General features: G+C 37.3%; 3 protein-coding genes, 1 long non-coding RNA gene and 1 pseudogene across 16 annotated transcripts in view; 3 read left to right on the top strand and 2 right to left on the bottom strand.

Moving 5' to 3' along the window:
- Positions 1-18,558, top strand: part of LOC111251995 (uncharacterized) — a 29,760-nt gene extending 11,202 nt beyond the window's left edge. The window contains exons 13-19 of one of the 6 annotated variants that reach the window (XM_022809229.2): positions 332-545; positions 759-953; positions 1,550-1,708; positions 2,247-2,403; positions 4,922-5,099; positions 5,881-5,964; positions 18,401-18,558. In XM_022809229.2, the coding sequence (XP_022664964.1) occupies positions 332-545; positions 759-953; positions 1,550-1,708; positions 2,247-2,403; positions 4,922-5,099; positions 5,881-5,964; positions 18,401-18,422 (1,009 nt within the window). In that variant the 3' untranslated portion in view covers positions 18,423-18,558. Of the gene's footprint in view, positions 1-331; positions 546-758; positions 954-1,498; positions 1,709-2,246; positions 2,404-2,521; positions 2,860-4,921; positions 5,100-5,880; positions 5,965-6,633; positions 6,791-7,675; positions 7,816-18,400 lie in introns of those variants that run through there. The other 5 variants (XM_022809228.2, XM_022809227.2, XM_086991381.1 and 2 more) reach the window with 5 other exon arrangements.
- LOC147755234 (adenosine deaminase-like) lies at positions 3,007-4,057 on the bottom strand (annotated as a pseudogene).
- LOC111251996 (valine--tRNA ligase, mitochondrial-like) lies at positions 6,392-19,759 on the bottom strand. Of its 3 annotated transcripts, none has more exons than XM_086991384.1 (19): positions 19,738-19,759; positions 19,050-19,337; positions 18,496-18,616; positions 18,104-18,264; positions 17,830-17,969; positions 14,563-14,708; positions 14,164-14,284; positions 13,818-13,899; positions 13,351-13,559; positions 12,852-12,975; positions 12,270-12,397; positions 10,400-10,550; positions 10,159-10,275; positions 9,820-9,939; positions 9,398-9,611; positions 8,813-9,045; positions 7,702-7,851; positions 7,212-7,376; positions 6,392-7,096 (listed from the first exon to the last, which is right to left on the bottom strand). In XM_086991384.1, exons 1-19 carry the CDS (start codon positions 19,756-19,758, stop codon positions 6,995-6,997), a joined length of 2,793 nt encoding a protein of 930 aa, XP_086847510.1. In that variant the 5' UTR covers position 19,759; the 3' UTR covers positions 6,392-6,994. The 3 variants fall into 3 exon arrangements, 2 of the variants coding, with proteins under 2 accessions (XP_086847510.1, XP_086847511.1); XM_086991385.1 differs by lacking the exon at positions 19,738-19,759 and adding an exon at positions 19,590-19,613; XR_015329278.1 differs by lacking the exon at positions 6,392-7,096 and having other exon boundaries at positions 7,339-7,376; positions 7,702-7,804.
- On the top strand, positions 9,472-13,053 carry LOC147755233 (uncharacterized). Its single transcript, XR_015329284.1, has 2 exons — positions 9,472-9,584; positions 10,099-13,053. It is a non-coding gene; the product is annotated as an uncharacterized LOC147755233 (long non-coding RNA).
- Positions 19,220-23,583, top strand: Vkor (Vitamin-K epoxide reductase). Of its 6 annotated transcripts, none has more exons than XM_086991389.1 (5): positions 19,220-19,358; positions 21,404-21,627; positions 21,909-21,981; positions 22,548-22,657; positions 22,903-23,583. In XM_086991389.1, the coding sequence occupies exons 2-5, from the start codon at positions 21,522-21,524 to the stop codon at positions 23,139-23,141; spliced, it is 528 nt and encodes a 175-aa protein (XP_086847515.1). In that variant the 5' UTR covers positions 19,220-19,358; positions 21,404-21,521; the 3' UTR covers positions 23,142-23,583. The 6 variants fall into 6 exon arrangements, with proteins under 6 accessions (XP_086847515.1, XP_086847513.1, XP_086847514.1 ...); XM_086991387.1 differs by having other exon boundaries at positions 21,404-21,656; XM_086991388.1 differs by lacking the exon at positions 19,220-19,358 and adding an exon at positions 20,478-20,908.
- Positions 23,584-23,727: the final 144 nt, after the last annotated feature.

The raw sequence follows: 23,727 nt of genomic DNA, 5'->3' as shown, positions 1-23,727 counted from the left end.
TACTGGTAAGAGCACTAATAGAGGAATATGCCGCGCCATTGTTGGTCTGTGCGATTTGCTAGTTATCAATGGCTGATGGTGTCAATTAAGGAGAATGCATATTTTGTCAAAGCTATGTTGGAGAAATTGCACTGCCGGAGTGGTCTTGGTTGGGCCGCAATCAAAAGATAATTGACTCCAACATAAAATATAATGGCCATTTAAAACTCTGCGGATGACCAGCTAATAATATAAGCACTAAATGTCGGCCTAGTTCTTTACAAGTTAGACCCCTATACAACCTAGTTAATTACAATATCGTGAAACGGATAAAAACATTCTTCGATTTCAGGCCGACGCTTCCACTCGAAATCACAGTCATGGAGCAGACATCCATACTATCGTCAGTCAGAGCTAATTCAAGCATTACACAGAAAATATCTAGAGATAAAAAAGTGTCAAACAAGAAGCGTCGGAGAGTATTTATACAGTCAAGCAGTGATGAAAGCGATATAACAAAGTCTGTTCGATCTGAACATTCTTTCGTTAAAAACGCCTTGACTACGGTGAGTAAATAATGGTGTAGTCAAAACATAGTGTAGACAAGATCTTCGGAATAACTATTTAATTGCTAAATTTATTGTTATAAATAACTAAAAAAACTGTTTTTTGAATTCTCTTCATCCGACTGATGTTACTATTAATACTTAGTAGATAGCAATGGACGTTACAGCGTTAGTGCTTGCTAACATTTCACTGACATGTATCATCCTTTGAAGAACACTAAGCATCAACACTCTGACGGTGATTATGTGAAAGACTTAAACGAAGCAAGTTACAATAAAGACAAAGCCGCGCTATCTGATCCTGTTGTTCCTACCGGTTTACCCAACCTGATGCAATCTGCCATTACTTCGGATGCTCTGCCTACAAGAGTCGTGCTCGCTAACATGGAACTCATGGAAACCTTTCCCGTGAGTTTAATAAGACTGTTTTTTTACCACTATACCAAATTGGTGATATTCATTGATGGGTTTGTTTACTTTCATCTGCGTGCGTGGAACAATGAAGGGAACAATATCAGCAGACATTTCCATACGTTAATTGTCACGAGTAAATTTTTTAAATGAAAACTCGACATCTGCAAGCAATACTTCTAAGGCTGTTATAATGTTTTTTTTCTATAAGCAACACGAACAAACTTAACAGAGGGTCAAAAGAAATATTAACAGCGTTATGACATTTTTAAAAGCTGCCAATCGCTGGTTTGGTTGAGCCCGTCATATATATATGTCTTACTTACTTTATTTCTATAGCGCAACATTTGTAAACTCGTAATCAAACGGTTGTATTGAGTGGTTACCTCCTTCAAGTCCCAACAGTCTATAACAATCCTTTATGTTAATTGTATGTTATTTTCTCACTATCCGTGTACTTGTAAGGTGAACCTTAAAATCAGAGAAAAAGTTACTTATTACACTTGTTGCATTTATACGATCTTTTTGTTGTTGTTCTATAGGTTCCGTAAGCCTTTTGCCATTACAAAAACTAGTATTTGTTTTTGTCGCAGGATATTCTTGTGGGTTTAAATCGCACTTTTAAAGGATACCATATAGAACCTGTTGACATGAAAAATTTGGAAGATCACCAAGCTGACATCTACGTTGAGGACCTTTGCGTAAAAATTTTGCCATTTAATACGCTCGCGTCCGACTACCTACAACAAAAGGTATAACTTCGTTTGTTCACTGGATGAGCTTCTCTCGGGATTACTTTTCCAGCAGTCAGTGCACAATCGACAACAAATATATACACTAGTCAAAGAAACATAATTTTAAGCTTTGTTGAAATATCAGGGTTCTTATTACCTTTCCTTGTAATCAAGGAGAATATAACTAAACAGGTAGAAAATCTGTGATACAGTTTATTTGTACAAGTAGCCTTAATTTACTCCATCCGACAAACGTTGCTTTAAAATATAAAATATTTAGTGGTTATCCTTGCGTCAAGACACTTCTTCCTAACAAGAGGCGTACATAGCTGTCGCCTTTGGGTAGATCCCGCTAAAAACCAATGAAGATCGAAAAGCATGTGATGATGTAGTAAATAAGTACACCTCAGAAGAACTGTTAAATAGCATCACTAAAATCCAGAATAGCCTTTTCCATTGATCTTATTACAATCAAGAAGTTATCGTTTTCACCCGAAAACTTATGCGCGTTCGACATGACATTGAAAAATTAAAGATGTCTACAATCGATTTTCAGGTAAAGCATCAACTTTCCAGGTTCAAACAAATGGCAACCTATCCTGTTTTGATCATCTACACTGGACCTGCGTCTCCGGAGACTTCCGCTTTGGCGTTACCTATACTCGTTCATCTGCTCAGAACAAATATACAAAGCTTCTACGCTAATAACCAAGGTAAGACAAGCTTTCCGCCATCAGCAGCTAGGAAAAAAGTTATGAAAATGCATCCCTTCAGATGTTCGTTGTACCTACGAAGAATAATTCATATTCTAATACATGTTACAAACTGTAGCAGTGACGAGGTTTACCAGCTGAAGATGGGAGATTTCCAGGCTGGAGAGAGAGGATTAGATACTCATAGCGGGCCGGAACCGGAAATACATTTCTCGCAATTTAATACCTTATACCCTGTCTTAATATACAAATCCCTACTCGTCGATTCGGAAAATTAAGAATATGTAGTGGTTTATTAAAAAAGCGCTGGGTAATCGTAGTCATCAAATGAAAACTAAAAGTAGTCGTCGATAAAAAAATATTATACTACCATTTACTCGTAACTCATGATTCCGACTCGTAAAGGTTAAAAAATGATTCTTTCTTTTTTAGTAAATAAAAATCGTCTTCACTATATTTAGCAATCTAATAAATCGTTAAAAATAAATCGTTAAAGTAAATCTATAAAAATGCATTCTAAGGGAATCAATGGTTAACTTAACGTAGTAGGCATAAAAATTGACGAACTTATTTAATCTGTGTGTGTTATTAAGAGAAGTAAGTTCATCAATTAGATCTGCTAGTTTACTCGAGACGTCGTAAGTTTTGTATAATGAGAAATGAGTGTCTGTTCTTCTTGTGGGAGCAAAAAGCAACTACGAGCTGCGTTAAAGTTGCCCGGATAAAATGCGCCCCATGAAATTTAACCGATTGCAAAAAGCGGTACAGATCGTCCAATGTAGGATCAGGGTTATCATGATGTCATCTTTGTTCAACAAGAAATTTGCTCTATTCTCTGTGGATCATACAACCGTAAGCTGTGATGCAAGGATGGGAAATCCACTAGTTACTACAAGGTATTACATACACTTCAAAGTGAAATTTCTATTTACGCGCTTACGTATCGCACTGTTTTGAGAAATTGTCGAAGATGCGATGGTCATGGCCTACTCGCGAGCATGCGAAAAGGTCCACTGTTCCCTTACCGCTGTCCAAAGCCCAAATTCACCAGCCTGAGCCGTTCGATTTATTCCTGATGCTGCCGCCAATATCTCCTATCAAATTGGGAAACTTACCACAGAGCCTCAGATTCTTCGAAGCCCATACGTCCTCCTAAATACAGCACATCTTATATTTTTGATCAAGACATTGCACTGCAAAAACAACATACTCGAATCACCAGTCCGCAGAACCTGCGGTGCATAGCGTGCTTCAAAGTAGAACATCCTTTTTTGAGCCTGATTTTCACATAAATCATGCGAAATGCGGACCTATGCCTCTTAATCATCTAGGAAAGGTTAGAGAACTTTTGGCAGATTTTGAAGAAAACCTATTAGATTTGTCGACTTAATCTTCCTGGACCAGGATTAGGCTGCCGTCACTGAACAAAAACTCAAATTAATTTTTTTCTTCCGAGCATACCCTCAGATTGTCTCGTAACGCATTGATCTGTTGAGATGAATGTGCAGCTCAACTTTGCAAAAGCCATTTCAAATAGTTGGTCTTTTAAACAGTTGACTCATCAACACGATACAGTAAGCTCTGGAAGAAGGTAGAGGTCCCTAAGCATAATAGCCGTGCACCAGTGAATCTTACCTAAATGAATCCGTCTCATGCCCAAAGCAAATGATACGGCATACATACACACACACAAGAATGCGCGAAAAACAGAAGTGCTTTAGAACTGTATTTATGAGTCGAGCAAAATATTTGTACGAACTCGAGTGGATCATCACTCGCAGATCTTGAATTTAATCAACTATCATAGATGTGATAATAAGAAATACCATATGATAGACTTTACGATGATCAAGCAATCGATTTAAATTGCGAATATAGTAAAAAGCATCTTGTTTTTGTGTCCCCGTAAAAGTACAATAAAAATGTGTTTGCCTGCTAAACTTGTGGACATGTGATTTGAAACCGGATGTAGGCACACTTCGTTCTGTGGTAGGTGCTAACCACCTAAAGTTCTACTAGTGACTGTACCAGGCACGAACTCTTTCAAGATATGTTCATTGTGGTATAACATTTGCTGCTGCTAAAAAGTAATAATTACTACTTTAGACTGTGACAAAAATTACCGCTTAATCTCTTTTAACGCTAACTAATCCTAATTGAGTGTAAATTTCGCAAGGGTGGGTGTATAATGAAGCTTTTAATTTTTTAAAACTATATGGGGTTGTCAATATGTCGATATTCGAACACCTGCCTGATGGTATATACGTGCGTTCGCTTAGCCAAAGATTTCTTGCGCACAAAATAATTGTCTGTCGCTTTATATTTGATAACAAACGTCCATTAATAACAGCAGCTTAATCCCGAATTACTAACGAAATATCGTCTCCAAAGGAGAACCCCTCTCAATGACAAGCTATACTGCCAACTTTATAGTGGCCGAGTGCAAAAAGAGTTTGCGAAGGACGGAATCAGTGAATATAAGCGACTAAATGGTTGCAATATGCTCGTATTTTTTCAGTCGACATTCTTATGTTACTGAAATGTCTAGTCGGCCCTTCTCCAGTGGATAACTCTAACCTTTTGCGGTTTCTCGAGTCTGCAGAACTTTGTCGACTATTAAAAGTACCGGATCTGAACATCTCTACAGCCACCAAACTTTTAGCAAATAAAAAAAGTGCACAAAATGTGCTTCAGTGGTAAGTTTGCGTATGTTCATTTTCTTCATCATTTTCTTATAGCTGATTTCAGTCAGATATTCTTATTATAAACCAGCATTTGTATAGCTCGGAAGAGCAAGTGGTATTATTACACGAACTTTCTTAAAATGGATATCTTTGAGTATTGTGCATTCTGCGCTAGTACTTAGTGAGAGATGCGCTAATGTTTTACACTTTTCATTACAATTATGCAGTTCAGTCTGCGACACTAAAATTATATGAATGTCGAGTCCTCAAAAAATTGTTAAATCAACAACTCAGCCCTATGTGACTTATTGATTCAGTGAAAAGCTAAAATTTCGACAATCACGTAAGGAAAATATGGCCTGCAGCCACTTGGCGAGTCGAGTTTTAATCTGCAAGTTGCTAAGAAGCAGTTAAATCCATGGGATTGGGCTGCCAAATCATAATACCTAAAAGAAGCAGAGTTGGCCTCTGAAACTATTTCCTTTTTTGACATTCATTAAAGTGAGTATGCAAAAAAAAAGCTAAGTCTGAGAAATCCCTGCGTTTAGTTCAGTCATTTAGTAAAAATGTTTATATTTAATAAATAAAATTCATTAGTGAAGTAACTTCTAAGCGAATGGGAATGAATATGTGATTAGTTCCACAAACTTCGATAAAATAAGCCTGGATGATAAGCACATGCTCTTAATTGTTTCGTTCAAGCTATATTATATCAATCAGTCCTTACACACTAAACATTATTTTGCATTAACTAACTAAAATCAATCTAAGTGTTTACTAAATTGAATTTCAGTTCTGCTGGGGATATTACACGAATATGCGGGGTATCCGACCAATCCGCTGAACAGATTTATACGGCATTTCAAACACTTAGAAGGTAAATGTCGCAGACATAAAATGTTACAATAATGTAACTAAAGAAATCTTACGATTTCATATACATGTATACATGCATGTATGCACATATGAGTAATGCATATAGCCAAATATCATTTGAAAGCGAGGAGTAAAGTGAATCTTCGCTTGTTTTTTTTTAATTGGGTCGAAAAAATAAATAATAATAACTGGATTTATTAGTTCAGGACTTAGAAAAAATAAAATGGGTGGCAGTCTAGAGTGTAAGCAAGACGACATATATTCAGCGTATTCTTTTGCAACACAAAATGTCTCTCTCATTACATGACTTACTGTTACATATATTGCGATACCAGAGTAGCTAGCCACTTGAGATTAGTTCCAGCAAGTAGATTCCTGCTCGCTTTTCTAAAAATTTGCTGTAATATAAAAATAGAAATAGACAATAATTGGTTAACACTGAATTTATTTCTATGCTCATAAAAAACAAGTGAACGTATTACAAATTTTTAAAGATAGACTGACCCCTATCCTAACACTAAATATTGTTAATACTTTGATTCTATATTTTAGTTTTATTATTAGCATTTTGAAATAATTTTTAAGTTATAACTCAAGTATAACTATGAATCAATTTCATCAACTATCAGACGACCTACTACGAATTTCAAATTTTTCAATTCAAATCAAGCTGACGTTTTTAGGAAACACGTCAACCGCACCATCGAATAGGAAATTGTAGCACCTGTACCATAGTGACCTCATTTCGCGTAGTGAGCATCTGACTTTTCCATCAAAAGGACTCAAACAATGAATAAATGCTCGTTAAATATTCAGTTTTTACTATATGTTATACATCCTATTTACAAATTAATATATGTAATTTTTAAGCCGTTTTTTCTATGCTGAAAATTTCCGTTAAGGTTAACGCTGCATTTGTAGTTCAAGCAGGTATGCAGGCGATGCTTCGTGCCCCTCATACTATTGAATACCCTCCCGTGCTATTTATCGCGCCTGTTTATGTCTTAACTATGTTTCGGTTTTTAGCATATTCACAACATCTGCTTTGATTCCCCCACTTGGTCCGGTTTGATCTTGCATAACAGGCAAGCAATTTTTCTTCGCTTCTCGTTTAGCCGTAGCTCGGACAGTATCTGGAATAAAGCGATGTGAAGAAGGTTTGTCAAAAGTCTCAATTAGAACAGCTGCTTTTGATAGCATAAATAACTATAATCGTCATTATTCAGTTTAACTGCAAAGGGGACCAACTTTTACGGCTTGCGGAAGTCCTTTGCGCTGTTTTGTCATTCGAACTTGGCTTAGCGAATCCAAAAATTTCGCTACGTCATGTACAACATCATCATTGTGCCACTGGCGTGTCGAAGGCCACTGTTGAGCATGAATTGACGTACACTCCTCTCTAGATAGACCGGCCTGTTTCGAAACAACAAGGATCATAAAAGCACACAATGATATTCTGGATTCCATTATATCTATATCAATAGTAGGAATAATTGTTGTTGTGCAATTACGTAAATACTGCACATATGCGTATATAATACAAACGTTGGTCATAAAAAATTAACCGCGTAGATAAGTCATAATATATAATCAGAACATGCGTCAAGTTAAAAATGAATAAGTGAAAATGGAATTTTCGCCGTTTCAGTAAATCTCTTACCGATTCAGCAGAACCGACAATAAAATAAGTTTTGTTCTTTTATAACTTTTAGTCATGACATTCGTCATGAATAATTACCATAAGCTGCAATTTGTGATGAAGCTCTTCTGTAAGATGCGGTAGAAACGGCGACGCTATGATGAGAAATGTTCGAATAACTTCACGAAGTACAGAAATGCGTCTGGGAAAGCAGGAAGTGGAATTCCAGACGTCCGGTTTAATAACCTCCTAATGAATCAACAGTGAAATAGGATAATGCTCCATTTGCCTCCTATTTAGACAACATCAACTTCAAATGTAAGTACTCATTGTGAAGTTTACCTATACGCAAGTAGCGCCTGAAAATGGTTTTTTTCTATGAAGTAAATTTAAAACAGATGACGGAGATGATCAGCTAACTTGAGAAGATGAAAAACTTTGCCGCAGTTTCCATAATCGACAATGACCTTGTTGGTACAGCGCGTTGTTGACAATTAGATATAAGCTTATTCAGCTTTCATATAAAATCTAGCCCAGTGTGTGATTTCAAACAGATTCCTTAACGCTTATTAGACTATTCGAATTCATATAAGACGATTTTTGTGTGAGTTATTTGTGTGAAAGTAACAAATCCATCGTTTACGTGCAACGCAAAGTCTGAAATAGGTGCGAGGGAGAAAGACTAAGCCCACTCAGGGTGCCACAGATGCCAATGATACAGGGGTATGAAAACATGTGAACCTGTACGCAAAGGTAAAGGGAGTAAATACTACTTAAAATAAGCTTCCTGTGGCTGCCGTTGCTGTCTCACTATGACCATTTAGAGATACGAGCCGCATAGTTCGACGCATCGCTGATAATGGTTCCCGCGATGGTGAACTGCAGTGGCAATGTGGCTGTTTATTGCATTTATTTGGTGACGGCCTAATCTTGAGATAAGCACGGTAGTTTCGTACTGAAGATGAGCTGTCAGATGCAATGCTAGTGCTGCTTCAAACATGAAATTTGAAATGTAAATTTAGTCTATTTTGATCTGTGTGCTATACTTTTATGGCCATTCATAGTTGCTATTGATAAACAAAATCGGTACTAACCGGCTAATCGGCTAACTTCGACCCACTGTGATGCTTCCCATCATCAAAAACGTTAAATTTCCGGGCACGACCTAATTTTATAAAATCTATACTTTCTTGGTACAATCAATACTTACGAGGTAAACATCGCAAAGTCCAGTTATCCAGAACTTCTCAAGCTCGTTTACTGCGATTTGAGAAGTAAAGGTTTCAAATGATTTCTTTACTGTGTCCTGGGTACTGTGAAGGCGCGCCAAAATCCATTTATCAAACTCGTCTAGTGTCGCAGATGCCGACACATCAAAAGGTTCAAGATGCTTTTTAGATTCCGAAACGTTAGTCATTATAGCCTGTGTATAAAATCTAACCCCTGAAATACCGCACATACGTATAATAATATTGTGTTTCAGCACAATAAGCAAGTAGTTCGAAAATTAATTTGCGAAATCGCAATTTCAAGTGTTTCTTACAAACCACAAACGTATTTTTTTTTATATGTGGCGTTAGCCATATATATGATTATCACACCCACTGAAACCGAACACCGACTTCTCCTGCTACACTAACTGCCCGATAGCTATTTTACCATCCCGACTGTATTCGGGATGGTAAATCTTACATGCAACATTATAAGAATTCGGCAACAGTAATACATCTGAGATGACAGATAATGTGGATTAGTTAACCTGTATGATCGTACATTCAGAAAAGTGCTGCCTTACCTTGCCATATTTTATTGCAGAAATTCCTTGCAGTAATGACCCTTTGTACATCAAATGACACATTTTCCATATAGACATCGCAACTCAGGAGGGCTAATCGCAAAGCGTCAGCTCCATGTGGAAGCACACCCTTGGGGAAAAGTCGACTTGTTTGTTGGTGGGCGCGGTTCTTTTCTTTCTCGTTAAGGTAACCTTTTGCAAATAACTTTTCTGTCTGGAAAAAGATTATCAATCCAATATATGTTTTATTTAATAAATCTAATTTAATAATATGTTCCGTTCTTGCGACGCAACTAAATAAAGCAGCAAAGCGTTTCATGTAAACGAATCTGCGCTTAACTACAATATGTTCAAATTGCTCCCATACAAAGTTTGATTATTAAAACTTGAAACATATACATTTGACTGTGTGTATGAGCTACCTCTTTATAAAGTTGTTCCGGAGATGCTCCTTCGACGATATGAAGAGGATCAATCACATTTCCAAGGCTTTTACTCATTTTCTGTCCTTTGCTATCACGCAACAACCCATGCAGGACTATCTAGAAAAGAACTGAATTTCTATAACAACTATCGTCTAATTTAAATAGACTCTCTGGCACTACAAGTGTAAGAATTCATTAAAAACCTTTAAATTTGTACTCGAACTATAGATATCTATTATCCTTTCTAAACTATATTTTCTTTTTCAACAAAATAAGACCGTATATGCGACTTATATGCGAATAGCCGTACATGCGGATAGATTGAAAGCCCGTTACCTTTTTAAACGGTGGCCGGTCTGTCAAAGCTAAGGAAACTATCATCATTCGTGCCACCCAGAACTTCAGGATATCATGGCCCGTTTCCATGAGGTTCAACGTTGGAGGGCGACTCACCTATAATGTTTTCATAAAAATATGAGAATGAAAATAGATTGTTACTGGATATTTAGGCGACTTCAAAAGGACCGCTATAGCAGCGCAATAGACTACTTATACTCATAAAGATGAAGATAAGCACCTTGGGCCAGCCAAACGCGACGAGGGGATATAACGCGGAAGAAAACCATGTATCTAAAACATCCGTATCCCTCTCAGCTCCAGGAGGCACTGATCGATCGTCTGTTGTCACAATCCATGAAGCCTTGGAATTGTCGGCCGATGAAGGCAACCTGACGGAAAAGGAAAATATTTCTAAGACTTGGGTGCACTGATAACCCGTTTGAACTTCGTACGGCATTCATTGAAGGTCAAGCTACCACATCCATATTTACGATATCTAATATTCAGTGGCTTTTAGTAACTAGTGAGGTTGCAGGGGTTTGACGAGGGAGTATATGAAAAATCAAAACAACAAAATGAGTAAAGGTAAACGAATAAAAGTACAATAATAATGAGAATAACGCCAATAAGGGTAGTCGGACGGTTTATCTAATTGATCTGTTTATTAAAGTGAAGGAACAGGTAAAAAGAGAGGATGCGAAATTATCAATGGGGTCCCTTGAAAGAAATAACTGTTACAAAGCTTTTGAGTAGAGTAACGAGATTCTTTCAAATAATTAGATGTACTGCATAAGGAGTTACCTGTTGTCACAGCCACAGTGGCCAGAGTGTTTTCTCATTTTAACGCGTGTTGTCGCCTCATCAGCAAAAGCTGTGATAATTTTGAATTCTCATGAATAAAGAAAGGGAGAGTAGAAATAAAACAGACCTTCGATCCACGCCCTGACGGATGCTTTTAAAAGTCGCACAGGAGCATATGGAATTTTTGAAACGCTGAATTAAATTGAATTAAATTAATCTGCCAGTTAGACACCTCGAAACCTAGACAGATATCGCCAGAGAATTCATGGTTGAATAACATTTAATTAAGAGTAGTATGATCCGATCACTTACTGTCGTCCACGACATACATTTTTACATCACTGAAGACCACCCAAAAAGCCCCCTTGCTGCACAAACCCTTTCGAAAGCCAAACTGATAGAGAGACAGGAGAAAATTGGATTTGAGATAGGGTCGAGGCTAGTAAATGTGCATCGTTCGAAAGTTTTAACTAAGAAATGGACTATGGTTATGAACCGGTAAGATCTGAGATGATCTCTTGCTCATTTGCTGTTGTGAACAGGAGTAACAATAGCTATTTTGGAGGCGGTCAGAAATGAACAATGGATAAGCACTGTTGCGTGTTAAAACTAAGGAAACTAGTAGAAGATTGACAATTTAATGCTTAGAGCTGGACCTATCGGTGAAAGGGATAAGCGCGGAAGGGGCGGCCACCGGAAGATGTACTACGTACAAGGATGAGAATCGAAATGTTTACTGGACTCAGATGAAAGGAAAAGGAAGAAAAAACTATTGCTCACATTGGTCGCGCCTGGGTGAATCGCCGAGTCATTGTTTAGAAGCGAGGAGCGAGGAAATTCTCAATGTCATTCACAAAGGGAACTGATATTTACCTAAGACCAAGCCCAACATAGCTTGCAAAAAAGCTACTCCATTTTTTACAGAAGCCTTAAGCAGGTAAACGGCTTTGAGTAAACGTTTTATGGATAAAGTCCTCGATGAAAAATTAGGGTTGGATAGCATAGTTTCCAGTTCAGGAAGAGGGATCCAACAGAGATTTTTTTTGTCTTGATGCTTTTTGTTTAATTTAAATGTTTGTGAAGACTTGCGCAAAAGGAGGCGGTGCAGTATAAGCAAGGGCAACTTGAAAGGCACCAATAGTACCGTCAGGGTTCGTAGCTGAATGTGGTCAGCAATTAGGTAACCCACATATGGTTCAGAGATATGCCAATAGAGCAAAATATGGGGTGGTTATAAACAGAGTCAAATAAATTCTTGGATAAGACTTACGAACACTTTAGCAAAAGGATTATGTTTAGTTAGTTACCTGTAAGCTGGAATACGATGCCCCCACCAAAGTTGACGTGAAATGCACCAGTCTTGCGGCTTAGACATCCAGTCCTTCCAGATCTTTGCATGGTAGGCTGGTACCATACTTACTCTGCCACTTTCGACCTCAGTGTTGAAAAAGGATAGAACCAGAAAAAGCATACTTAATCAAAGCGGCACATGGTATACTGTCTGGCCAGTACAATACAACTTTGGACTAAAGTCATACAGGACGCATGGTCATCAAAAGAAAAATAGCAGACTTTGAAATAATTATCCTAAAACCCGCTACTTCTTAAAAAATATACACACATTTAAATATGTACACAAATTACGCACAGAAATTCCACTAAGACTAGCAGTTTCAATACGAGATATATAAATAATGCGTAGTATCATTTAAGTAATCTATACGCAACAATTAGTACTTATTTTATGCACACCTTTGCACAGTACGCCATATTGACACGATTATGAAATCAGTTAGATTAATTGTTAATATGAAATCCACGAGCTTAGAGTTCAACAGTAGGATATGTCCTATGAGGAACCATAAATGGAATATATTAATGTCATTTACCTCTTCAAGTGCTCTTTGAGCCAAATCATCACACTTAAGATACCACTGTGGTCTCAACCGTTGATCAACGAGGGTACCAGTACGACTGCATATCGGTATGGAGCGCGTAACTGCTTTCGAACCCCTAAATGAAACATTTACTGGATACGTGTTACTAAAATAAAAGCTGCCACTTAATTAAGAGGTAGTTACTAAATATGAACTTCGGGCGATCCTAATTTTAGCGTACATTTTATTTAGTAGTAATGTTCTATAATATTTAAAATATTTGGTTTAATCTTGGTTTAAAAAGCGTTAGAACTTTCCGACCACCTGATGATATATATATATATATAATTCGCCACGACTTCAAGATACAATTACATGTCTCAATATAAGTATTAGTTTAAATTTAGAGTAATGCAAACATAAAACCAGTTCGAACCCTGTGGATTCAACCTTTTGAATGAAAATATATATGTGCATTTTGTTGTATAGGCAAATTACTTTAGTTTCACACCTGTATAGTCCACGTTCTTCTAATTTGGCTTTAATCTTATCCGTTGCAGTAGCTCTATTATATCCTTGAAAACCTTCCAGAGTAAGTCTGCCGCGATCATCAAAACACTCAACAAAGTCTGATACGCCGTGTCGTTGACACATTTCATAGTCGATCTTTGAGTACGCAGGTGTGACTTTCATTGCCCCTGTGCCACTGTTAATATCCACCTACTCAGGCGTCAAGCTTAATAATTTGAGTTTAAGTTTAAACAAACACTTCAAAACTACTAATTATGTTGATGCCATCTTTAGGTTGTTTATAAGCCTTTCCGGGGTAATCTCAGCGCAAAAATAATGCTTAATAACGAAATTCAAAGGATCATCTTTTTACAATAAGCGAATGAGACTCTTGGCTTATATTTTCCTTTTCGTTATAGATAGCAATATTGTTTGACGATTCACTTAACAAATTGATGTTACATGTACCTCCGAATCCTTAATGAGAATAAGTTTTCTTCCTGTGAGGGGATGTTCCAGTAGTGTCTTCAGATGCTCTAAATGTGAATACCTGGCAATTGCACACATTGACGATTTTGAAATAACATTGAATGTACTGTGGGGGTTTAGGATTTATGACTGTCATATCTCTAGCTGTTAATCGCAAAGTTTTTTTTTCAGAAATGATTCAAATTCGCTACACTGTTTTTTTAACGAAAACCAAATCTTGACATCACTATGAACATCATTTAATATTTAGGACTATTCAGTTAGAAAGCGCTTTGAAATACTAGACACCCACTTCTAGCAATTCTAACATAGCCTAGATAGTTACCTCTTATCCTCTGGATGGACTGCAATAGCGACATCCGCTAGCATGGTTTCCAATCGACCAGTGCTCACAATAACCTCGCCGCGACCGTTGTCATCACCATTGCTTCCACCAGTATTACCGCCTCATTAATTAAGTCATATGGCACGAGTATATTGGTTAGCAAGCAGAATAGAAATCGTCGATAAAACACAAAGTTTTAATTTTATTCCATTATTTCAAAGGTTGTAGTGTTAGGTTAATAAGAAAAATGTGCTCGAGTAAAATCTGGATGCGTAGAGCAATTCCATCGATTATATATTCCAAGCTTGTGCATACTACGAATCGCCTAAGTGCTTTCAAAGACTATATGTGAAAATCCGCAAGAGCACGATAAATAATTAAACTACACATAATACTCACCTTGATAGATAGGATAGGCAAAGTTGTGCATGCAACCCATATTAACTCCATCAAGTTTTTGATTCGGCTGGACGTCAATATAGTCAACCTCGATATCCGATAACGTTGTCTGCAGTTTCGTACACCAATTCACCAAACGTTTATTTCTAAAACGAAAAATTTACATATGACACAAAATATCGTAGATGATCACATCAAAGAAACAGATACATAACGTTGAACAATATTAATAGTATTTGAGATAATTACAACTTTCCGACCTATAGATTGCGTTGGGAGCTCTCCGATCTAAGTCTACGCCGTTCTCGATGTACTATGTTGATCCTAAGAAAAACTGTTGTATATATATACCTATATATATACACCAGTTTTTTTATCAAGCGAAGAGCGGGACTGTATGAAACAGAGACTACATGAGCCACCTCATTTTTCTAGCAACTGAACGGTGCTCTCAAGTTAACACTTTTAGATGTACACGAATTAGAAAGCGTTTAACCCAATTTAGGTTACTGGTTTTTTAAGCTAAATTTGAAATGTTGGAGCTATATGGGAGGTATTTTTTACATTCTATCGAACCTTTACTGAACAATAGAGAACCAATATGATTACTTCATTTCTCTAGCATAGCTTTGCCTGTCGCAGAGATACATTTACAATGCCAAAATGAAAGCGTTACGTTTTGCCATTTGATTGAGTTCTATCGCCGATATAACTAAACGCTAAGCATAGAGTCTCAACCCACAGAAGTTGTACATATATTGCTCCTCATATCTCTACGGACGTGCTTATTATTTTGAATTCAGTCAACCAATCTGTTTCACAGCATAAGGAAATAATCATGTTATCATAGCGTATCATCGAGGTTGCCCAATGTTGCTGACAAATCTATCACATTCCCAAACGTGTCATATTTTCGAATGCATCATGTTCCTAAATAAGTCAAATGACGCTATATAGGTATTATCCGCGTAATATGCTATGTTTCAAGCGATTATTCTTCTTAGAACAATTAACCCTAGTACTCAGTACCGTTATTGCTCGAACACGACTGACCAAGGTCACATCCCTTGTCTCGTTCTGTAAAAGATAGTAAGCTCCTAATTAACTTAAAATTTCAAAACGACACGTCCATATAAAAAAGACAGAACGTACTCCGAGGCTGTGTAAAAAGTAGCTCTGCACGCACAGTGAGCTTTAATAAGAAAGCGCTTAAAGTTTTTTCGAGAATCTCAAGGCATGAATGATTGTATAATTTTACTCGTTTAGGTATTATTAATCTAGCGTATTAATAATCTAAGCGTCCCTCCTTACTGTAATGAACCCTCTAGAAGTGGCAGCCCATAATAAAAAGCAGTCTGTTGTTCGAAAGACATCACAACAACGCGAAACTTTCGCTACCATACTTACATTCATGTCCGCAAGTGCTAACAGAATTCCGCAGTGATTTCTAAGTAGCACCTACGTAACTAGGAATACATGCCCACGACTGCAAACGGTAAGGGTCCGGGCTTTGTAAATCTCCCTGACTGGATCGCAAAGGAAATACTGTAAGCGTTTCATTAAAACCATTGACTGTTCCCTAGAGGGGCCATGCTTGGTGAGCAAATAAATGATTAGGTGGCAAATATGAATCTAAATTTGATCAAGTGACTTTGGAGGACGGCGTCTATGTCGCTATATCTTCTCCACAACGCTCGAATAAATTCTTACCATTCCTGGATGTGGCAGTCTTTTGGTTTTTTAAAATTCGACTTTATACAGCTCGACAGAAATATGTTACTACTTACAGTTGAAAGATCATAATATACGGAATAACCGGATTGGCAAAAAGTGAATACGGGAGACAATTTATGATTGCCAATATCTTAAAAGAGTTTTAGAAGACAAAAATAGTTCCGCTGAACGCAAACGCATTGACAGAAAATGACTTTTTTTTTCCTTCAATAGGCTGATAATCAACCGGGGCCTACGAGATATCACAGAGCGTTATTTCAACTTTTCCTCAAAAGTGAAAATGCTTCTGCGGACAGCTCCGTCGCCGGTTGCTCTCAATCGTAAGAACCAAAAGACAGACTCCGTAAATTATCCATTATTCTAATAAAACAACATTAATAGCTCTGTGTTTGAAAATATGGGCTCGTTGGCTTTAGCCGTGCGACGAACTCAATCACGTTCAACTTTACTATTCAAATAAATAGAGTCCTTATTTGTATATTGATATTAGATATTTCTTTAGAGAAACAATTCAAAAAATTACATTATATTATATGGCTCACTTCTAACAAATATAATCCCACCAGATGGCCGAATGTAACATTTTTCATTTAAGGGTTCAGTACCAAATACAGATTCCAGGTAGCAGAGTACCAAAGACGTTGATTCCAACTTGACATAACACTATAGCTTTATCACTTCGCTGATGTAACTGTCACCTAATTTGAATTCACATGCATGATTACAACACAATCTAATCACGGAAGTAACATGTCATCTCTTTTACTAATTAGCTACGGCAGCGCTTCGGCGCTTTTTGTTTAATAAAATGATTAACAAACTACACAAAGTGAAGATAAAAAGCCTTAATGAGATGCTCAGAGCGCTGTAGTATACTGTCGGAAGGTCTTAAGTGTCAGCTTAGCGCTATCCGTTCCGGGGTCGTAACGGCGAATATACCAGATCAAGTTTAGTTTCTGAGAAAAGAATGGCTACAATTTGTGCTACCAAATGTTCAGTTCACTAATGTAGAGGGCTATTACATAAAATAATACGACTATGGTATTATAAAAACTAGAAGAATACACGGCTTGGCTGACATTGACTATAAATCCCTAAAGCACGATACATCGCCGGATGACAAGTAAATGACAATAACAAAAATATTTATGGCAAATTATGTAAAACACATTTGCCTTAGCTAACCGGCGATTTCAACTCGGCCTTGCATTGCAACATTAAAAGTTCCTGGAGAGCATGTTACAGTTTGCCGGCCGTTCAGCCGGTATCAGGTTTAAAAAAGATCATTTCAGTGCCTCAATATAAACCTGTCTTATTTCACCTTACATTTCCCTACACCAAAAAAAAGGAACCAAATAACTAGAAGTTAAAGTTTAAGAAGAGTCCTGCGTTTGGTTACAGGCGTAGCGTGCATTCTAGAAAAAGTTGTATTATAAAAAAAAAAGTATTTGTAGGCCTTGAAACTGAAAATATACGCACCAAGAAAATTGATCAAGTGGTGAGTCGAAATAATTTAGTCAGACTAGGTCCTACCTGTATATGAATCCGTGTTGGTACAATCGAACAAAGGCCTCGTTGACACATGCGCTCATCTTTTCATCCATGGTAAAGAGTTTTCTGCTCCAACTCAACGAGGCGCCCATTCGAGCCAGTTGCTCGAAGATTCTGTCCTCCTGAACAATAGATGTTGTTTTTCCAATTATATTTATGATTTCATGTAATAGTCGTGTTGTAGCTGATACATATTAGCAAGTTAAATGGATTTACTTGTTCGACAACTCTTTTAATCTATTCAACAGATTTTCACCTTTTGTAGTTTCCAGTTTTCAGCTACCTTGAGGCGATACTCCACATCCTTTGTACTCCAGTGACTATTTTGGTTAGCGGATGGTTGGCTGTTCAGCTCAGCCTCTCTAGCAATCTTACGGTCCAGTACTGCCTGTGTTGCGATACCAGCGTGATCCGTCCCTGATCAAAAATGAATACGTCAATTTTTTTTACATAATATGGTCGCGTAAATTTAGCTACTGGGAGCTGTCTAAGACTTTATATAGAATTACTAATAACTCTATTTATACCGCTTATATGCAACACTTTTTTTTAGTTCGATTTCAGTTGACTATTGAAATGGCCGATCAGGATGAAAATGTCGATGCTGACAACGTGGTTATGATCGATATATTGGTACCGGTTACGTACCAGGTATCCAAATGACCTGATCTCCATTGAGCCGCCGGTATCTACAGATCGCATCTTCAATGGCAACAGTTATTGCATGACCAAGGTGAAGATCTCCAGTGATATTCGGTGGCGGTAGAACCTATGATAGAAATTGTGGATTCCTTATTATAGACTTTTGTCCTGGATACAGATGCAGAGAGAACGTAAACTCGTGAAATGATCATCGCAAGTTCGCCCAGCTTCATTGTAAACATTGACACACGAATTCTTGAACCCTCCAAACCAATGCAACCGTTCTAGCAAATAAACACTCTGGTAGAATATAGTAGGGCGTCCATTGAACAACGGAAATGTGCTCATCGCGCTACAGTGGTTTTAGATATATAATTCATGCAAAACAACTCCTATTAAGGCTTACGAAATCCAAATATTTATTCGTAAATCTGGTCAACATTGGGAATGGCTCGTAAGGGCAGCACTAGATATCAGTGGGCCAGTCGTAAATTCCGCCTTAAAACAGATTTATAAGAAGTGGTGAAAAGTAAATATTGATACGTCGCATGGTCGCTTACCATTCTGAATAGGTTGTGCTTATTATTCCCGTAGTTATCGTTTTCAAATAAGCTCAGTTTGTCCGATTCTCTGCTCTCAGCTTCAGCCCACTCACGGGACCATCCTTGTTCCACCCTTGCACTGGCATATTTCTCCTCCAATTTTGGATCAACCGGCTTTAGATAACGCCTGTATTTTGGTAATGTCATTACACTATTTTTGATATTTGGTGGACTGTCGCTGACATAGTTCCTTTTGTATACTCCCTGAACGGCTAAGCGGACTCGAAACATAGCGCAGGACGTCCTCTGAAAATGCACAGGCTTAATGTAAGGTAGATTTTAACTTTTAGGTAGAGTCTGAACATTTAGAGAATTTTCAAATTTTGTTCTCATTTGCTGGTATCCCCTTGCTTCATTACGAATCTTGGTACCGTTCTTAAAAATACCGCTGCATAACAGTGCCCGATCTTATAAATTACGGGCTATATCGTTAGGGTGTCGTGATTTAAATAATACTTGCATAATTATTAGGCTATTTAATAGAAACTCGTAGATTACCACGAGCATATGCTTGATTATTTCAACAAACCACACAATTAATAAAAAGAAAACAATTTTTCAAAAAAAAAACATTTCCACTCGGGAGTTAGGTTTCATCATATTTAAACAAAAATGAGCTGTTTTGTAAATTACCCAACTGACGTACACAAAGTACAGTTCCAGACATTGTAAACAGTTCTACGTAAACAAGGTACTGACGTGCATTTTAGTTGTTTTTAGAACATTTTAATTGTAAACAATGTATCCACTCATTACCTCGGAAGTTAGGATGCAAGCTGTGGAAAATAGTTGGAAACCCCTATAGCTAATACCAGTCTTTACCAGGAATAGAAAATCCGATCAAAAGGCCACATTCATGTTAGCTTAGACCGATTAAATTCGATTCCATGACACTTTTGAATAAAGTTCACCGCAACATATCACTTATTTCCAGAAATTTAACCTCCCTCTATTTAATAGAACTCGTATAATGTTTCTAGTCCGACTGTGTTACATATAAACAGATAATTTATTTAACGACATTTATCATAGAAGTACAGCTGCTAAAAAACGCAACGCACATGTTCTACTTTACTAAACGTTCTTTCGCGCACCGTGTGCTTTTGCTAGTGTTGTTGTTATGGCGGGAGATATTGTCGTCTGGTGGCACTTTGACTTGATTATCGCATGGGGTGTCCTGGCTTAACAAAATCATATGTCTTTTTAGCGTTTTTCACTTTCATTCCATTAAGCTCTGTTTCTCATATGCTACTATGAACCGACATAAAAAACAAATTTAAAAAAAATGATTAGGAAGAACAAGTAATTTTAATTCTTCCGGGCTACATAAAAATCGCAGAGAGAGGGAGAGTCTTCAATCGTAGGGGCAGAGGGCACTCGGTGAGCTGGAGAATGTTGATACTGAAAGCACATATAAAGGTTGATCCTCTAATGTAGCTTGCGTCGCCGCGAAGTGAGTCGTGACTGGCAAAGTAACTCGCGGAAACCTTCGGTTTGAGGAGCCCATCTATTCTTAAAGAAAAATAGGAGCGAGTGCTCAATTTGCGGCCATTTGACTAGCAGAATACTATTATCATTATTACTGAAGTACTTCAATAAAGTTACGTGTAATCCTAGTCTTCGCAGTTGACAGCTAGCAGACCAGCAGCGAGACGTCAATCTTAGCTGCGCATGAAGGTTGTTGCTAGACAGTGGCTATCTATAATGAAGTCGATCATGGCTATTTGTATCGCCGGGAATGAAAGTAATGCCACGTGCGGCTTTAACACAATAGCTTCCGGAGACTACGTGCAGGCAATCAATTTCCTTAGCTAAAGGTGACAGTGTGCAACGTAATACCCTATGGTTGACACAGAGGAAAATGAAAGATGAACGATATATCTCTGTTGTGGTTTCATAGCTTGATATAAACAAAGCAACACGGTGAGAACAATAGTATTAATAATAATAACAAAAAAATGTTGGCCATCCAAACCAATGTAAACAAGTAAAGCAAAGCTTTAAATATATCGTGCTCTAACAGGACTAGAATCTACGCATGGTCATTTAGAATTCTCCAAGTTGATAGCTATATCGAATATTGGTATAGGCTCCATAACAGAAAACAGCCGTTTGAAACGAACCGAATTCTGAACTTGCAATATAAAATTTGATCTATCATTAAAAAGACGTTCAATCTACGTGACGTGCATACGACGTAAATAAACTGAACGTTCTTGGCGCTTATATCGATTATTTAACGTTCTTCAATTAACGGCTTTTAAAAAAGCTAGTCGGCGGAATATTAATTTAACTGTCGTTATTTTTAATAGATCTGAAGTTTGAACGGTCGGCATACATCCCATTCGAATGAACGGTTAACGTCGGGCGACTTCAGAATGAGGACGTAAACTAGCGCAATGAGCTTGCAAGCGAGAAGGTCCTCTGATTATGGTATCCTGCAGGATATTCTGTCCGCTTTGGGGCACTGGCATCCATATCGAAGAGCCCAGTTGGCACATCACGTACTGTGCGCGGCGGGAATTAGCATTTCTATGTACGCTCTTTACGTCGAAATTAACAAAAGTTAGTCAATCCAATGCCTTATTTTTCACTTTTTTCAGAAACAATCATTATACACATGTGAACAATATAAATTGTCCTGATAGACAAAAAGGGGTCTATTTCTATATGAAACTATCAATTTAGATGACTAAGTGCTGCCAATTTATCCAGTATTTGCTCCCTCTGCCTGTTTTGCGTTTTTACTGGAATCTATCTGCTGAAATTGTAGTTATAATCATGAATAATGGCTATGTGTCTATCTATCTACCGTAGCTCGCCAACCGGACTACAAGTCACTGTGCGATCTAGCTGAGCACATCAGTTGTTCCAGGGTTCTCACGTCTGAGTAAGTATCTACTATCTACGAACCTATGTTGGGACATTGTTATTAAACTGCTGTTAGGAATGGTTAAAAAAAAAAGACATATTACAAGCAAATGCTAAAGTACGACGTCAATTTTCAAAATCCAAAGTGATTATCGTTTTGTTACTGAAACATGCTATAGGTTAAAATTTATCTTTATTAAGTTGAGACCTTATTTATTTTTAAGCGAATTTCCTGTTACGCAGGTGTGTCACTAATAGTTGATAATGACGGATATATTTAGTCGATGTAAAAATATATTATTGAAATTATCGCGCCATTGCTCAATTCGTTCAGATAATGATTTAAAGCATTTTGCTTAAAAAGAGACTAACATTGTTGTTTACTACTTTATTAGACTGCATATAATCAGTTTGTTACTAAATGTAAATTTTTGAGAGCAATTCTTTTATGTCAGTGATCATATTACTTAGAACAAGGCTCGTAGACACATAGTAAAAATATCTTTTTCGCTTTGCTTGTTTAAATTTTGTTTCGCGTCTATTAGATATTCTGAGCAGTCATCGTATGTGTATGTACATTTACAGGTACTCCCGTGGATTTGGACTTCTGGGTCGCCTCTTTGGTCACGATTCTGCCCTGAACATGCCCAATTGTGCACTTGGCATCGTCTTCTATATGATTCTTTTTTGTCTTGGTAGGTGCTATGTGGAAATCAGGATATCTCATCAATTATTCTTGATGAATTACACCTTAAAATGTCGCTAGACATATTGATACGATAGACGAATATCCTGTGGATGCCTCCGTATACCCACGCAATAGTCTTAAAAATGACGGATTTATTAAAATTACTAGATGCAATCAAAAGTCATTACAGGGCTAATGCTGCTAAAAGTATAGGACTTTATACATACTGATGATATATATTTATTCTAACAGGATTTCTGCATCAACCAAACGTGCTGTTGCTCACAGTCTTACTTAGCTTTTTGGCTAATGGCATGTCGTTATACCTGGCCGCTGTCCTATTCTTTGTCCTCGAGGATCTTTGCATCGTCTGTGTAACTACGTACATCATTAATGCGGGTCTACTTGTCGCATCGGCTTTCCGTTATGTACGCTGTCCAAAACGAGCGAAAGAAAGGGCGTTTCGAAGCAGCCTTAAAAAGTTCAATTAAGGTAATTTTTATGGATGTATAGTTAGCCGTTAAGAACAATAGTTCGACGTACAAATGCATACATGGCCTATTGTAGCTTTCTGCGACTATATCGATTATACATCAAGGTGTGGGCATTAAGTGAACCAATCGGACGGCTTAATAAAAATCTAGCTTTACAAGCTAGGTCATTTAATTTAAAACATTACATTAGCTACCTAATTGGCATCAATAGGCTTTCTATATGACATGACTGGAAAGAAAAAAGATATGCTACTATTTCGCCATACCTTTGATAAAATGAAACATCTGAAGCGGTAGAATTCGTGTCAAAAATACTGTGCCAAAAAGTCCTTAATTTTCGTGTAAAACCATCGTTCAAATACATTGATCTACAGGTAGCTCTCATTGAAGTCCATGTATTATCCTATATAACTAATAAACTTAGCGGTTTCTGCTCCTACTTGTTGTTTCTATTTTCCACTGTGTTTGCATGCAGTTAATGACAGAAAAGACTCGTATTTTAATTAGAGCATTGGCTTATTGCTTTAATGAGCCAAGGTGTAATTTGTAATAAGTATCGCAATTATTTATTACATACATATTA

This window comes from Varroa destructor, unplaced genomic scaffold, assembly GCF_002443255.2.
Source record: "Varroa destructor unplaced genomic scaffold, Vdes_3.0 BEIS01000005.1, whole genome shotgun sequence".
NCBI lineage: Eukaryota > Metazoa > Arthropoda > Arachnida > Mesostigmata > Varroidae > Varroa > Varroa destructor.
The sequence above is the reverse complement of the archived record's forward strand: the minus strand, read 5'-3'. Positions and strand labels throughout refer to the sequence as shown.